A 16,144-nucleotide genomic window follows, 5' to 3' on the forward strand; every position below is an offset into this window, starting at 1 on the left:
GGAACAAGGTGTGTTTTTTATTTTACTGGGTACAGTGTACTGTTCTTCAACCAGGTTAACAACAGTGATCTCCCCCCCTGTGGATGTTATTGCTTCTTGTGTCAATTGCTTGACCATTTTGGCTTCCCGGAATCCAGCAAAGGTGAGGTTGTGCCAGTCTTCTTGACAGCAAGAAAAATGTAGCAGTTGGTATATACCTGAAAACACATGGACATTTCCTTTTCCTTTTCCATTCTTAGGTCTGGACTGATCTTCGTCACACAGGATTTTTACCATTTGTGGCTCACCCTGTCTCCAACATGAGTCAAATGATTAGGTGAGCCAGGTCTTGGGTAGAATATATTCTCTAGGAAGAACCATGTACATTTCAGGTGTAGCTTAATTTTACTAGTTTTTAAGATGCTTCTCTTCAACTGTTTACTCTGTTTGCTCCTTGTCTGTTTTAGCGCTCTGACCTGAAATAGGAGGATGAGTGAGGACCATTAAAAAGAGATTGATGGGACATAGGGCACAGTGGCTGCTCTCTTTTTTCTAGGGCACCACTTATGTTTCGGAATCTTTGAATCCTGAGAGAGAGAGAGAGGTATTTCTCATTTAGCAACAACCATCTTAAGCCCGTGGGAGTTTACTTTCCTGCCTAGAGAATCCAGAGGTCTCTGGATCCAGGGAATTGGCTTTCCTTTCTTAAGCCATACTCACACTGTACTTTTTCTTGTTTCTTAGGTATTCAGGCTTGCCCAGTAGACCGGTTTCCAACAGATAGGGTTCAACTTCCCTTGCTTATAAGACAAAGATGTTTCCCTGTTGTTTATTTGATTTTTCACTTTAAAACTTTTAAAACTGTGCATAAATGATACATGTTCTTAATGTTTACCCAGGGTATAAAATTGCCTAGATATGATCAGTTACCTTGCAGAGTTTCCCTGTTTTATGTCCAAGTCATCTAGACAATAAATGAAATGCTCTGTGCTTACAGTTTCGTGAATCCTTGAAATTGCCCCATATTTTTTTTTCTCTGCCTCTTTGCCATTCCCAGTGCGGAGGGGATGAATGCTGGAGGATATGGAAACCTCTTGATGAATAGTGAGCAGCCTCTGGGCGAGTATGCAGTCACCATTGCCTTTCTGCGCTTGATCACCAGTCTTGTCAAGGTAATATCTGATTGAAGATTCTAAAATAGATTCTCTGTCATCTGCTACTGTAGTCATCTTATCTAGAGGCAGAACAGTTGTCCTGAAGGTAAAGTAATTACAGTTTTTATGTAATGACTACCTACTATGTGCCAGGTTCTGTGATAGGTACTTTATCTGTGGGTATTTTTTTTTTTTTTTTTACATGAGCAGGCACCAGGAAACGAACCTGGGTCCTCTGGCATGGCAGGCAAGCATTCTTGCCTGCTGAGCCACCGTGGCCCGCCCATTTGTGGGTATTTAATACTCTCAGAAGGCTTATGAGGTAGGATTGAAGAGGCCTATGGCGTAAAGCAGTGACTGTCAAGCTATTTTGACTGTAGCCCAGGGCAATAAGTATATTTTATATCATATGTCAGTGCACACAAATGTTTGTGTGTATAGTCCTGAAGCAACTTTTACAACATTTGTTCTAACTATATAAGATGCTTTCTGATACTTTTACTGTTTCTTTTTCAAGCTAGATTTCACAGTCCACTAATGGGTCACAACTCTGATTGAAAACTACTGATGTAGCACTTAAGAGCAGGGGTTTTGAAATCACACAGAATTAGATTTAAATATCAACTTGACCACTTACTACTACTTTTATGATTTGGGACATGTATAGAATTTATCAGAACCTCTGGAAAATAGGAATGAAAATTACAGTCTCTGCCTCATGAAGTTATTGAGAGGGTCATAAATGAGAAGCACTCAGTACACTTCCTGCCCACATGGTAAGTAAGCATTCAATGAATGCTTGAAAAATGGAAACAATCATATATAGAGATAGGCTCTAGATAATAAGAATCCTCATTTTTAAATCAGTTTTTTTGAAATACATTTACATACTATCAGTCCATCCGAAGTGTACAATCAGTGGTTCACAGTATCATCATATAGTGGTTAATTCGTTAACACAACCAATTTTAGAATTTTTTTTTATTCTAAAAACAAACAAATGGGGGTGCGAGGATAGTTCGGTGGTAGAATTCTCGCCTGCCATCTGGGAGACCTGGTTTCAATTCCCGGGCCATGCACTTCCCAAACAAACAAAGAACAAAAAAACAAAAATTTAGCAAAATGTTGCTGCAATAAGGGAATACTCACATGGAAAAAAAATGAAGTGTATATTTCACCCCCACCATATAGCGTACAAAAAAAGTAAAAAAACACACACACCAAAACCATCTCATGCTCCTTATCCCCTCCCCTATTATTGCCCCTTAGCATTGGTGTGATACATTTGTTAGTGTTGATGAAAGAATATTAAAATATTACTGGGAACTATGATAGTCCATAGTTTGCAGTAGGTGCATTTTCCCCATATACCACTCTATTTTTAAGTCCTTGTAATAGTGACAGACATTTGTTCTAGCTCAGGAAAGAGCATTTTTATATCTTCACTGTTAATCACAGTCATCATCCCAGAGAGTTCACTGTGTTATAGGAATCCCCATTTTTAAGATAAGGAAGCTGAGGTTAAGTAATATCAGGATGAAAAATTTTGGGTATCACTTCTCCTTTCTGGTTTTTCAGTGATGGGGTAGTGGGTGGAGGTTAAAGATGATTGATGATCATGATGATGAAACTGGCATTCACTATTATCAACAATCCTATGTTCTTTATGTTTAAGGTTCCTCTCTTCTACCCAAATTTAGCCTTCATCCCTCTCCCTTATGCAGGTCCCTTTTGTGCACATTGGTCTTTTTGGTTCCAAGGTGGACTTGATTGAAATAGGGTGTTCTGATGTGTGTTTTTTTTTTTTTTCCTTTTTCACTGGTGGCCAAAGGCTTGCCTAGATTCCCTCTGGAGCTATGGTTTTGAAGTTAAATCCCCAATAATTAAATGACTTTTCTTGCATTTTTGCATTTAAATAGCTGAAGCCCTCACAGCATGGTTTCTTGTAGGGGCAGCTCGGTAGTACCCAGAGCCAAGGACTGGTGCCCTGTGTAATGTTTGTGCTGAAGGAGATGCTTCCCAGCTACCACAAGTGGCGCTATAACTCTCATGGTGTGAGAGAACAGATTGGTAAGGACATCATGGGCACGGAAGGCCTAGAGGATTTCTGACTCCCTAGAGATCTTGCTTTCCTTTTCTTGGAATAAGAGTCACTGCACGAGGCCATATCATTCCTATGTCTTTTCTGGAGTCCAGGTTGCCTGATCCTGGAGCTGATCCATGCGATACTGAACCTTTGCCATGAGACAGATCTGCATAGTAGGTATGAGAGAGGCGATCGCTTGGTGCTCGTGAATGCTGCCACTCACCAAGGGACGAGACAGGTTTCTGCTGTGCAGAGCCATCTCATTTCTTTCAGAGAACTCATCTTGGTTGAACCCAGAGCTCAGTATTCTTGAGGTTTGCTTTCTACTGGACTGTTTATATTTTCTCCCTTTGGAGTGAGAAGAGCAAATGGAGTGAGAATGAGATTGTATGTGTTTGTGTGCATGTATATATTTGTGCATATAGATTTGTATAGATATACACTTTTAGTCATTTTTTTATTTGTTTACAAAAATTATGTGTGTTCATTGGAAAGTACTCATTCAGTGCAAAATGCCTTCATAAATTTATTTCCAGGGATGGGTATTAACAAGTTAGTACCTTTTCTTCCAGGAATTTTCCTCAGTTTGTACTAACTGCTCTGTAACTTACTTTCTGTGCCATTACCTGTAGATCTGTCTTGTTTTAATGATTGTGGGGCATTTGTATATGAATTAATCTTGATGTTTCAGTAAATTTTTCCATTAATTGATGGATATTTAGATTATTTCTCAGAGGGGTCTCTAGAACCAAGTTTATGCTAGAAAAGTGATCAGAGCGTCTTCATCTGGCAGAGAAAACTGATCTCTATCACTCATGTCCAGTTGGTTAGGTTTGCCACCCTAGTTCAACTAGTTAATGTCCTTTCCTTCCAAATAGGCATTAGCTTGGTGGCTTCCTAGTAACTCAGAATACATCTGTCTTCCAGTCATACTCCCAGCCTACAGTCTCTCTGCATCTGCAGTCTGGCCTACACAGAAGCGGGACAGACAGTTATCAATATCATGGGCATTGGCGTGGACACCATTGACATGGTGATGGCCGCTCAGCCTCGAAGGTGGGATTCCCTCTGTACCTTTCCCACATTTGTCTTTATTGTCCCTGAGACAGGAAGAACTCCAGTTTAAATTAACCTAAAGTAACTCTTTTTTTCCTCTTAAATAAAGTAACTTTTTAAAGAAAACCTTGTTCTTTCCAGGACATAGCCCTTAGATAGTATAGTCACTGCCATGTAGGCAGGCTCCTAATTTGGGCTGGGGCTTCTTAAAAGAAGCTGTTGAATTCTGGGATATGTTTTGAATTAAGTCATACTGTTTGAATCAATTTTGGTTTTTATTTGGCATCCTAGTGATGGGGCAGAGAGCCAGGGCCAGGGCCAGCTGCTGATCAAGACAGTGAAATTGGCATTCTCAGTCACCAACAACGTTATTCGGCTAAAACCTCCTTCTAACGTGGTGTCCCCCTTGGAACAGGCTCTCACACAACATGGTATGTGTTTCCCTTCCAATCACTAACTTTTCTGCCCATGAGTACTTGATTTAGGCTGAGTTTTTGGAGGGCAGCAGTATCTTCTGATTAAATCCTTGAGGGAATTTGGAAAAAAATCACCTTTACCATCAGTTCCCATCTTGGACTTGGAAATAAAAGGACTAGATCATACTTGATTTCTGCCTCCTATTGTTGACAGAATAATAGATTCAGAGTCAGATTGCCTTGGTTTAGATGTAGGCGCCAACCAGCTATGTGACTTTGGGCACATTACTGAACAATATTACTTCAGATTCCTCATCTGTAAAATAGAATTAATGATAATTACCACATAAAATTATAATAAGTAAATAACTTACTACATATAAAACATAGGGAGGTTCCTGATACCTATTAATATTGGCTATTATTACTCTGTGACCGTAAACTTATCATTTAATCTCTTTGGGATCCAGTTTACTCATTTTCTAGTATATGTTTGGAGATGGTCTTGGGCCCTTCCTACCTGTATCATTTTGAATTTTTTATGATTTTTGCTTTTTTTCAGAATTTTTTTTTTTTATTAATTAAAAAAAGAATTAACAAAACAATTAGAAATCATTCCAATCTACATGTACAATCAGTAATTCTTAATAACATCACATAGTTGCATATTCATCATTTCTTAGTACATTTGCATCGATTTAGAAAAAGAAATAAAAAGACAACAGAATAAGAATTAAAACAATAATAGAAAGAAAAAAAAACAAAAAAAACAAAAACAAAAAACCTATACCTCACATGCAGCTTCATTCAGTGTTTTAACATAATTGCATTACAATTGGGTAGTATTGTGCTGTCCATTTCTGAGTTTTTATATCCAGTCCCGTTGTACAGTCTGTATCCCTTCATCTCCAATTATGTTTGGAGATGGTCTTGGGCCCTTCCTACCTGTATCATTTTGAATTTTTTATGATTTTTGCTTTTTAATGCATAGCTTCATTGTGATGCCTTTTTCTAACCCGTTTTTTTTTATAAGACTGCTTATTTTCTTCAAAATGTATGATTTCCCATTCTTAATGAATTGGATTGAACTGTGTTCACTCCAAATAAAGTTCTGGCTATCCTCTTTACTACTTTAAAAAGAATGATATGCATTTGCTCTAGGTTCACTTTGGCCTCCTAAGTACTTAAGGGTAAATTCTCTCACATGTATCAGCCTTTTTGAACAACATCAAGGCTATGAGCTTGAATCAGTCATACTATCTCAGCTGTTTCCTGTGCTTCTTCAGGGGCCCATGGGAACAACCTCATTGCTGTTCTAGCGAAATACATCTATCACAAACATGACGCTGCTTTGCCACGTCTTGCCATCCAGCTACTGAAACGTCTGGCTACGGTAGGATCCCACTCAGCCAACCAAAGCCCCATATAACTGACTCTGCTCAAGACTGCTCTTCTTTTCTATTGGTTAAAACAGTTAACTTGTAGTCTGTCTTTTAAAGCAACATAGTCACACATAGATAAATATAAATGTATGTTTATGAAGGTTTTTTCCCCCCAATTAGAAAAGAAATATGTATTTGAAAAAAATTTTAAGTATTACTAATAATGGTAACAGAAAGTTGAGGTACCTATGATCCCTTCATTCTGAGAATTCCTATGGGTGGGCTAGTATGTATTGCTTCAGTTTTCTTTTTTTATTGGTGTTTATATATTAAATCGTGTTGGGGTATGTGCTTTTGTTCTTCATAAAAATGGAATTCCATTTTTCTGTGAGTAGATTTATTCACTTAACATATATCTTGCAGTCTTTCCACGTCAGTACATTTGGAACAACTTCATTCTTTTTTTTTGTGCATGGGCAGGCAGGCACCGGGAATCAAACCTAGGTCTCCAGCATGGCAGGCGAGAACTCTGCCTGCTGGACCACTTTGGCCTGCCCCAACTTCATTCTTTTTAATGCTTGCATGACATGCCTTTGAATGAATGTATCCTAATTTATTTGGGCCTCTCTCTACCTTTCACTCTTGTAAACAGTGCTGCAGTAAACATTATCATACATAGAATTTGGTATAAGTTTTAATTTTATCAGACCTTTCCAAATTGCCCTCCAAAAAAGATTGTAATGGTTTACGTTCCTACCACCAAGGCTGTTCCTGAATCCTTGCCACAATGAGCATCATCAGTTTTTTAATCTTTATCAATCTAATAAGCAAAAATGTTATCTCATTTTTTCAGTTTACATTTATATGTGAGCAAGGTTGAGCATTGAGCATCTTTTTATTTTGATTACTGGTTCTGTGAATTGTTGGGCATCTAGTGCTATAGGTCTCTTGTGGTGATGTCCCTTCTGATCCAGAGCTGTGTGTCTGGATATTTCTTTTCTGCGCTTTTTCTGGGAGTTCTCCAATACCCTCCTGTGGAAGCCAGCCTCTGCCTGGAGGTAGGAGCTCTAAGTCTGTGTCCCGGTCTCCATCAGGTGGCCCCTATGTCGGTGTATGCCTGCTTGGGGAATGATGCCGCTGCCATTCGCGATGCCTTTCTGACTCGACTGCAGAGCAGGATTGAGGATATGCGCATCAAAGTCATGATTCTGGAATTCCTCACAGTTGCAGTGGAGACCCAACCAGGTCTTATTGAATTGTTTCTGAACCTGGAGGTGAAGGATAGCAGTGATGGCTCAAAGGTGAGTCTGCACATAGATGAAACTGAAAGACAGATTCCTGGGAAGTGGGTACTGGGCTTTGCAGGTATAGCTGCTTGGCAGTGACTGTGCAACTCAACTCTTACCTGTCCCCTCTTACAGGAATTCAGTCTTGGGGTGTGGAGCTGTCTACATGCAGTGCTGGAGCTGATTGATTCCCAACAGCAGGATAGATACTGGTGCCCTCCCTTCCTGCATCGCGCAGCCATTGCCTTTCTGCATGCTCTGTGGCAGGACCGTCGGGACAGTGCCATGCTGGTTCTCAGAACCAAGTAAGTCTGACTCTGGGAGTTATTTAACCCTCTGAGTCTCCATGTTCTTATCTGTAAAATGGAGATGATAATAGTTTTTATCTCTGAGGTTTTTTGTGACAGTTTACTGAGAATATATATAACAAGTACCTAGTACCTGGTTCAGTACAGGGAAGTTTTACTCTTAGTTATTGTCTTAACACCAGCAGGGGTCATCTTTAAGGTTTGACTACTACTGTGTTCCTTCTTTCTTCTAACCCCAACCAACCCATAGTTCTTGAGAAACAATGGATTCAGATAAGTGGATGGAAACACCCCTCTTCTTGGGGAGTCTGTTGGTACAAAGGGAGGCAATATTAAAAAGGTAGATTTCCCTCCCACTCTCTTCTTTATGGGCTTTTGGAAAAGTACAGTGGAATGAGTCATTGGGATTTTTACTGATCTCCCTATGAAGTACAATTGTGTTTCTTAAGAAGAAAAAAATGTATGGGATCCTGTACACTTATATAGGAACAATTGACCTATAGGATTGGAACAGGTAAAATATGGAGAAGTAACCAATAAAGGGAGGTGGAGACAGGAGGAAATGTCTTTGTGAGATGAAATAGTCATGTCTAACATGTATTCCCTTTTTAGGCCCAAGTTTTGGGAGAACTTAACAAGCCCCCTCTTTGAAACCCTTTCTCCTCCCTCAGAAACATCTGAGGTAAGTTGGAGGATGGGACAGTGGCTGAAAGTCTGTGGGAGGAAAGGCTGAGCTGTGAGACAAAATGATACCTCCCCTAATTAAACAACCAGAGTTTTTTCTTTATTAGGAATTTCTTTTATATAGAAGTACCTGCTTCCTCTTTCTTTGCTGTCTTGCTTTGAGAAGGAAAGTGGCATACCCTTCTCTGTGTTGATAACTCTGAAATCTTCTCCACTCAATTGGAGACATTGTATACCTAACACTTCTGCTCTTGCACATCAGATGGCCACTCACAGAACACACTCATAGGGAATGGGCTTTCTTGTTTTCCATGTATTGGGTCCCTCCTTTGGAGAAGAAATTACTGTACATAATTGATTTCTGCTCTGCTCTCCCCCTTCACAGCCTAGCATCCTGGAAACCTGTGCCCTAATCATGAAGATAATATGCTTGGAGATATACTATGTGGTTAAGTGAGTCTTTTCACCATTTTAAAATTTTAATTAAAGGTTGGGGTGGAAAGATCATGGATTTTTGGGGTGCATGTCTGTATGAACCAAGGCATTGGAGAGAGCTGATTTGGAACCATTTGTGCAGGGCCAGTGAGCTGTGTCCTGACCAATCCATTGATGGCATTTATGATTGTCAGAAAGAGGTATTGTGACACAAACTCCGTGTGATCATGATTTTATGGAGGAGGAATCCTGGAAAGAGCCTAGCCTAACCCATTATATTGGGCAAGAAGTATGAGCCTCACATGTTGGAGGTGTTCCTGGAGCCATCAGCTTTTAAACCCTTGTGCAGTTGCTTTCTCTGCCTCCGTAAGGATCTGTGCCTGTCACATTCCCATCTGCTTTGGAAAACTAACTGTAGGTTTTGTTTTTTCTTGAAATCCTAGGGGATCATTAGACCAGTCATTAAAAGATACTCTCAAGAAATTTTCCAGCGAGAAACGCTTTGCCTACTGGTCAGGTTATGTCAAGTCCTTGGCAGTTCACATGGCGGAAACAGAGGATAGCAGCTGCACCTGTTTTGTAGAATATCAGATGCTTGTCTCTGCTTGGAGGATGCTTCTCATTATTGCTACAAGTCATGTAAGAACCTCCTTGGGCAAATTTTACCTAGTGTGAAGTATCCTAGCAACAGTGTGTTGAGATGCTTAGCAGATATAATCCCTTGGGATGGGGAATAAATCAGTGTTTGTCCCTAAGAGCTAAAATGTAACAGGTTCTGTGCCAAGAGATTGGGGCTAATAGGGAGGTTGAGGGTGTTAGGCCCAACAAGAGATGCTTAAAATGCAGAGAAGTAATTTAAAACCCCTTCAGACATTCATAAAAATCCTTCTCTAGCTTCCTGTGGGTTTAAGGTAGGTCTAAGGGACTCCCTTCCTTAGTCTGCCTCTCATGCAAATTTATAATTGCCTTCTTGTGCTGTGTGCCCTGGAGATACTAGATAAATATTTGTTGATTAGCCCTCAGGTATATGTAACAGCTGCAGCAGCACCTTTCTCTAGAGAGCAGTTTGTTTTCATTGGTTCTGGAAACTGTGTTTCTTGGTCTTCTTTGAAAAAGAACAGAGGCCATTGTCTCTGTAGTGTGTGTTCATTGAGAGTTGATTTTTAGAGAGTTGGAATTTGGGAATAGTTTGCATTTTTACTTGACTTTTTTTTTGTAGTTTGACACCATTGTGCTATGTTGAACTGTTACTCCCTAGGAAATCCAGAGTAATGTCTTAACTTTATGAATAACTTTAGCTTGATAACTGTTTTCTTGTTCCAAGAATATTCTTAAATCTTCAGTGAGACTTGTTCCCTAGTGTCAGAGTTTCCATGTCCTTGGAACTTTGATCCTAGAAACAGTATGTGTGTGAATACTCTTTCTGTGGTGCAGTATGAACCTCTAAGATGCCAGATGTACCAAAAGGCTCAGGCTTCTTTGGGAATGATTTCCCCAGGAATAAGATCTGTGTCACCTGCCTTTTAGGCCCTAACTAGCTGGTGTTTCATGGGTTATAGCTCTGAAAATCCCACCATCCTTTCCCCCTAGCAACCATCTGGCTAAGTCCAGTATATTAATCATTCAGTTCTTCATTCTTTTAATATATATTAAGTGAATGCTTACCATGTGCCAGGCACTGGGGATACAGCAGTTAGTAAGGCAGAAAAGGTCCTTGATCTCATGGAAAGAGGCTCTTAAGGGAGGCAGATTATAAACAGATTCACAAATAAAAAAATATAATTTCAGGCTGTGATAATTAGCTATGAAGGAAATAAAACAGGATGTTTTGGCACCGATTCACATTAGATAGAGGTGGTTATGGAGGTTTCTCTGAGAAGGTGATGTCCAGACAGACCTAAAATGATACAGAGAAGCCTTCCAGCTGAAGAGCCTGTGAAAGAAAGTAGTCTAGACAAAGGAATGACAAGTGCAAAGTTCCAGTAGTGGAAAAGAGCTTCGTGTGTTCAAGAATGAGGAAGGAGACACCTAGGGCTGGTATATAGTGAACACAAGTGGGGGTGATACCCAAATCAGCTGGACTAGATCATATAGGGCTTCTTGGACCATGTTGAGTTAGTTTGTATTTCCAAGGCACTGTGAAGCATATAAATGGTTCTAAGGAGGGGAAGGATGTAGTCATGAAGAGGGGGTGAACCTGGGCTTGATTCTGACCGTATCTAAGGGTAGGAAAATGTAACAGCATGGCTGTCAACCTTCTCTTTAATCAGGGAGATAATGCTTGACAGAGGACTCCGCATTTCTTAGCTTCTAAAGTCTGGGAAATTTTTCTCAACTGAAACTTTTCCTGGTCCTTTGCAGGCGGATATAATGCACCTGACCGACTCAGCAGTGCGTCGCCAGCTCTTTCTTGAAGTGCTTGATGGGACCAAAGCTTTAGTAAGTGTGTCAGGGAGATTTCACATTCCTCCAAAGGAGAAGGTATCCAAAGTTAAATAGCAGAGCTTATGAGTCTGCCAGCTGTACTAGTTGTCAGGTCAGAGGTCTCAAGTTGGCTGGGAGGCCCTGAGGCTGCAGTGGGGGAAGCAGAGCTCTTTTGCTGTTGTACCAGCTCCTGATCTCTCCACCTGTATCCATCCCTTTGAGCCTACTGTTGGAGAGGAAAGACATGAAGTTTGAATCTTGATCTGTCAGCTTACAGAAAGTCAGATCTCTAACTGGTCTGCTATTTCCCCTCAGCTCCTCGTTCCAGGCTCAGTGAACTGCCTCCGCCTCGGCTCCATGATGTGCACTCTGCTGCTTATCCTCCTTCGGCAGTGGAATAGGTGAGGGCTGTGTCAGGAGAGGTGGGTCCAAGGTCAGGAGCCGCCATGTCAGTGCCTGCTTGTTCCTTTTTACTGACCCTTCACTTCACTGAAGGAGAGAAATTAGGTGTAAAATGGGTACATGTTCACTGAGTTTTCCATCGTGGGAATGGGACTAACATAGCAAGCAAACAGGATATGAGGCAAAAACTGCATTCTGAAATGGAGCAAGGATAGTTTGTGGCCTTTATATGAGGTGTACTCTCCCTTCCCTCTTCACTCCCATATTATTTCTAGAGAGTTGGGTTCTGTGGATAAAATCCTTGGCCCCTTGACGGAGATTTTGGAGGGAGTGCTGCAGGCAGATCAGCAAATCATGGAAAAGACCAAGGCCAAGGTATTTTCAGCGTTCATCACAGTGTTGCAGATGAAGGAGATAAGAGGTAAGGGACAGTCTGGGGTGTGGTAGTAGCTGTAGCAATCTCCCCTCCTCTGCTGGCAGCCACTCTAGTGGGGCTTCTTCCAGCTTAGACCAGACAAGACGTTTTTCCTCTGATTTTTTAGTTTTCAGTCCTGGAACACTTGCCTTCTAGAAAGCTTTTTCTTACTCACTTGCTTATCTTTCCCTCCCATGATATAGAAACATTCCCTCTTAGCTCCATTCTATATTCTCAGTTGCCTACTTGTGAAGGGGAGAGTGTAGTATGCAGAGATAATAGACTTAATGAGCATGGCATTGTCCCCTCCCCTGTCTATCCTACAGTAAGTGAGATCCCCCAATACTCCCAACTGGTGCTGAATGTCTGTGAGACCCTCCAAGAAGAGGTGATTGCACTCTTTGACCAGACTCGTCACAGTCTAGTATCAGGCAGTGCCACAGAGGACAAGGACAGCATGGAGACTGATGATTGCTCTCGTCCCCGGCACAAGGACCAGCGTGATGGGGTAAGGGTATGTCCTGGGAAGCATTCTGCCCAATAGAAATGAAGGCCATTGGGTAGTTCAGTGGTAGAATTCTCATCTGCCATGTGGGAGACCCAGCTTTGATTCCCAGCCCATGCACCAAAAGAAAAAAAAGTTAAAAAATGAATGCCTGCCTGCTCTGTGCCAGCCCCTGTGCTAGGCCTGGGGGGCATTTAGTGAACAAGATAGTCACTGAACATATGAAATTCACAGCCTAGTGTGAAAAGCTAATAAATCAAAACTATGCAAAGAAGCATAGGAATTCAACTGTGGCAAGTATTGCAGGAGAGAAATACAGAGAGAACAAGGAACTTGGAGTTGAAACCTAATCTACAGTATCAAGGAAAGCTCCCTGGAGAAAGTGCCTTTTGAACAATGACCTAAAGGGTTGGCACAGTCAGGCAGGCAATAAGTGCAGGGAAGAAGATTCAGGCAGAGAGAACAGCATATGGATAAGCCACGGGGAAGAAGCATCTAGTGACCTGAAGAGAAGGCTTGAGAGTAAAATAAGGGATGGGGAATGTGGGGTGAGATGGGGCTGTACAAGACTGGGGCTAGATGATCTGTAGCCTTGTCAGAGTCTTTGACCTGTACCCTGAATGAAGTAGAAACAATTTAAGGATTTTAAGTAGAGGAGAGAAAGGATCAGATTTGTACTCTAGAAAAATCATTCAGGATACAATACAGAACATTTTTAAACTGTTGGGTCATAACCTATTAGTAGGTCTTGAATTCAGTTCGGTTAGTTACCACCAGCCTTTTTTTTTTTAATGAAATATAATAAAATGTGAAAGAAAATATCAAAGTCCTTTACGTGGTGGTGTATGGGTAGGTACGTACTTGTATTAGTCAAGGTTCTCTAGAAAATAAAACCAACAGGAGATAGCTGTAAATGTGAGATTTTATAAAAGTGTCTTATGCAACTGGGGGATTCATAAGTCCAGATTCTGTAGTACAGGCCATGAGCTGACAACAATGATGGAGGTCTTCAATGAATTCCCCAGAAGAGGCTGGCTGACTGAAGTAAAATTCTCTCTTCTGGCTGCTGAAGTTGTCACCTCTCCCTCAAAAGCCTGACTGATTGGATTATCTTGTTGTGGAAGCTGTTCCTCTTAGTTGATTGCAGATGTGATCAGCCACAGATGCAATCAATGACTGATGATTTAAATCCATGAAATATCCTCACGGTAACAGTTAGGCCAGTGCTTGCCTGACTGGACAATTGAGCATCATCACCTGGCCAAGTTTACACATGAACTTAACCATCATAGTACTGTTCGGTGAAAATATGTAAATATGTGAATACTGAGGAGAGCAATGTCAGAAGTATTAATACTGTGAGTCATTTTAAAAAATAAGTTTGAAAGCTACTGATATGAAGAATAGATAAGTGAGGATCAGGAATGGATAAAGGAAGATTATTTAGGAGGCCGTTGCAATGGTGCAGCAAGAAATGATGGTCACTTAGACTTAACTCTCTGCCAGTGGTAGAGAGTAAAATGGAATGGCCACATGTGAGATGGGAAATAGCACTCACAGGAATGATGACAGTTGGAGTGAGGAGAGAGTGGTCAAAAGTAGCTCCTGTTAGTTTGGGGGTTGCTTGTCATGATCAATGGAGTTAGGATGGATGAAAGGCGGACACAGAATTGGGAAGAAATGCAAATTTTATTTTAGTTAAGCTTAGCTGGAAATGTTTATGACTAGCTCGGTCATGGGGAACCAGGCCTAGGACTGCCTGCTCTCCTTCTCTTCCACTGTCTCTTCCTCCCTGGACTGCTTCCTGCCCTTTTTACACATCCTTGCCCTTGGGCACCAGCAGGTATGTGTCCTAGGCCTGCACCTGGCCAAGGAGTTGTGTGAAGTGGATGAGGATGGTGACTCATGGCTGCAGGTGACCCGTAGGCTCCCCATCCTGCCTACCCTCTTCACCACCCTGGAGGTGAGCCTTCGCATGAAACAGAATCTGCATTTCACCGAGGCATCATTGCACCTGCTACTCACCCTGGCTCGCACCCAGCAGGTAGGAGGCAAGCATGAGAGAAGGAGGGGCCCTCCTTGCTTGTGCTGGGTGGGTTCTGACACTGCCTACAATTTTCTGTGTAAGTTGTGGGCTAACCTGAGAGCTCTTCTTTGCCCCCGGGGCAGAGCATTTGTGGGCTTAGGTTCCTTCATTGGTGGAGCAGTGACAGGTTCCATCTCATTTCATGTCTTTTCCCCCCAGGGAGCCACAGCAGTGGCTGGAGCCGGCATTACCCAGAGTATTTGTTTGCCCCTCCTGAGCGTGTACCAGCTCAGCACCAACGGTACAGTGCAGGTGAGTCTCAGTGGCTTGCCAGGAGGCCTGGGATGGCCAACCTACAGTTCCAGTTAAAACATGCCCCTTACTTTAGTGCTTTTTTAAAAGCAATTTTATTGACATATATAGTCATATACCATACAGTCCATCCAAAGTGTACAATCTGTGGCTTTTAGTATAATTACGGAGTTGTGCACCCATCATCGTGGTCAATTTTAGAACATTTTCATTACTCCAAAACAAAAAGCTCCATACCCCTGAGCAATCACCTCTTAATCCCTCTATCCTTCCTCAGCTCTACAAAACCCATTAATCTAATTCTGTCTCTGTACATTTATTTATATTTACATTTTATATAAATGGAATCATTCAAGGTATTGTACTTTGCATCTGGTTTCTTTCACTTAGCATAATTTTTTTTAAAATTTGGAAATATTTAGTAACAGATCACTTACTATTTGTAACATAGGTCATTACTATAGCAATGTAGATATTTGTAAGAACTTTCTACTTGATATTTTGAGAACATTCAGTTTTGACAGCTGATCAAATTGTATCCAGGTTAGTGTCTTAATACTTAGAATTTAAGAGCTTTGCTATCTGAATATGTAGATTTTTTTCCTTGTTGCATTAATTTTAAATTGGTTTATGAAACTTACTGCATAAACATAGGGTTTACAATGATTATATGGATACTTTATTTAAATATGTCTATGGTTAAGCTAACTAAGATATCCATTTTGGGTGGTTCTAAGTGTACTGTTTATTTTCTTAAATAAAAAATATTTAAAAAGAAACAAACAAAAAAGTTATTGTTGATTGTTTAATTAGAGAGTTGGTAGATGTACAGAAAAGTAATACAAAAAACACAACTTTTCCATATACCCCCTTGTTGTTGATACTTTTGCATTAGTGTGGTACCTTTGTTACAATTAATGAAAAAATATTAAGATATTACTGTTAACTATAGTCCATAGTTTAAGTTAGGTGTATTTTCCCATATACCACCCTATTATTAAACACCTTGAAATAGTGTTATACATATGTTATAATTCATGAAATCATTCTCCAAATGGGAAAGTTGAATTTTCCCCCTTTCTCCTCATTCCCCCAAGGGGACTTTGAAAATACTTCTTTATTCACTGTTCAAATCACTCTGGGATTTTTCAGGGCATTACACTAACCTAGACAAACCAACAAAAGCTCATGCCCTATTCAAGGTTCCATGTACTTATGATGTCCAGTTAAACTGTCCATATAAGTTAAATTAGGAAATGCAGTAGTTAAAATAG

The 16,144-nt window shown here is 40.7% G+C and overlaps 1 protein-coding gene across 3 annotated transcripts in view; it reads left to right on the forward strand.

Moving 5' to 3' along the window:
- The window catches only part of NUP188 (nucleoporin 188), a 116,443-nt gene that overhangs the window by 94,253 nt on the left and 6,046 nt on the right, over positions 1–16,144 (forward strand). For 2 of the 3 annotated variants that reach the window (XM_077146744.1, XM_077146757.1), the window contains 19 exons: positions 55–142; positions 240–316; positions 1,037–1,151; positions 3,083–3,203; positions 3,330–3,396; positions 4,147–4,275; positions 4,567–4,706; positions 5,978–6,084; positions 7,168–7,374; positions 7,495–7,664; positions 8,280–8,349; positions 8,737–8,804; positions 9,230–9,425; positions 11,148–11,225; positions 11,526–11,611; positions 11,888–12,033; positions 12,354–12,535; positions 14,373–14,576; positions 14,778–14,870. In XM_077146744.1, coding sequence (XP_077002859.1) covers positions 55–142; positions 240–316; positions 1,037–1,151; positions 3,083–3,203; positions 3,330–3,396; positions 4,147–4,275; positions 4,567–4,706; positions 5,978–6,084; positions 7,168–7,374; positions 7,495–7,664; positions 8,280–8,349; positions 8,737–8,804; positions 9,230–9,425; positions 11,148–11,225; positions 11,526–11,611; positions 11,888–12,033; positions 12,354–12,535; positions 14,373–14,576; positions 14,778–14,870 — 2,344 coding nt within the window. The remainder of the gene's footprint in view (positions 1–54; positions 143–239; positions 317–1,036; positions 1,152–3,082; positions 3,204–3,329; positions 3,397–4,146; positions 4,276–4,566; positions 4,707–5,977; positions 6,085–7,167; positions 7,375–7,494; positions 7,665–8,279; positions 8,350–8,736; positions 8,805–9,229; positions 9,426–11,147; positions 11,226–11,525; positions 11,612–11,887; positions 12,034–12,353; positions 12,536–14,372; positions 14,577–14,777; positions 14,871–16,144) is intronic. The other variant, XM_077146750.1, reaches the window with a different exon arrangement.

This window comes from Tamandua tetradactyla, chromosome 2 (assembly GCF_023851605.1).
Source record: "Tamandua tetradactyla isolate mTamTet1 chromosome 2, mTamTet1.pri, whole genome shotgun sequence".
NCBI lineage: Eukaryota > Metazoa > Chordata > Mammalia > Pilosa > Myrmecophagidae > Tamandua > Tamandua tetradactyla.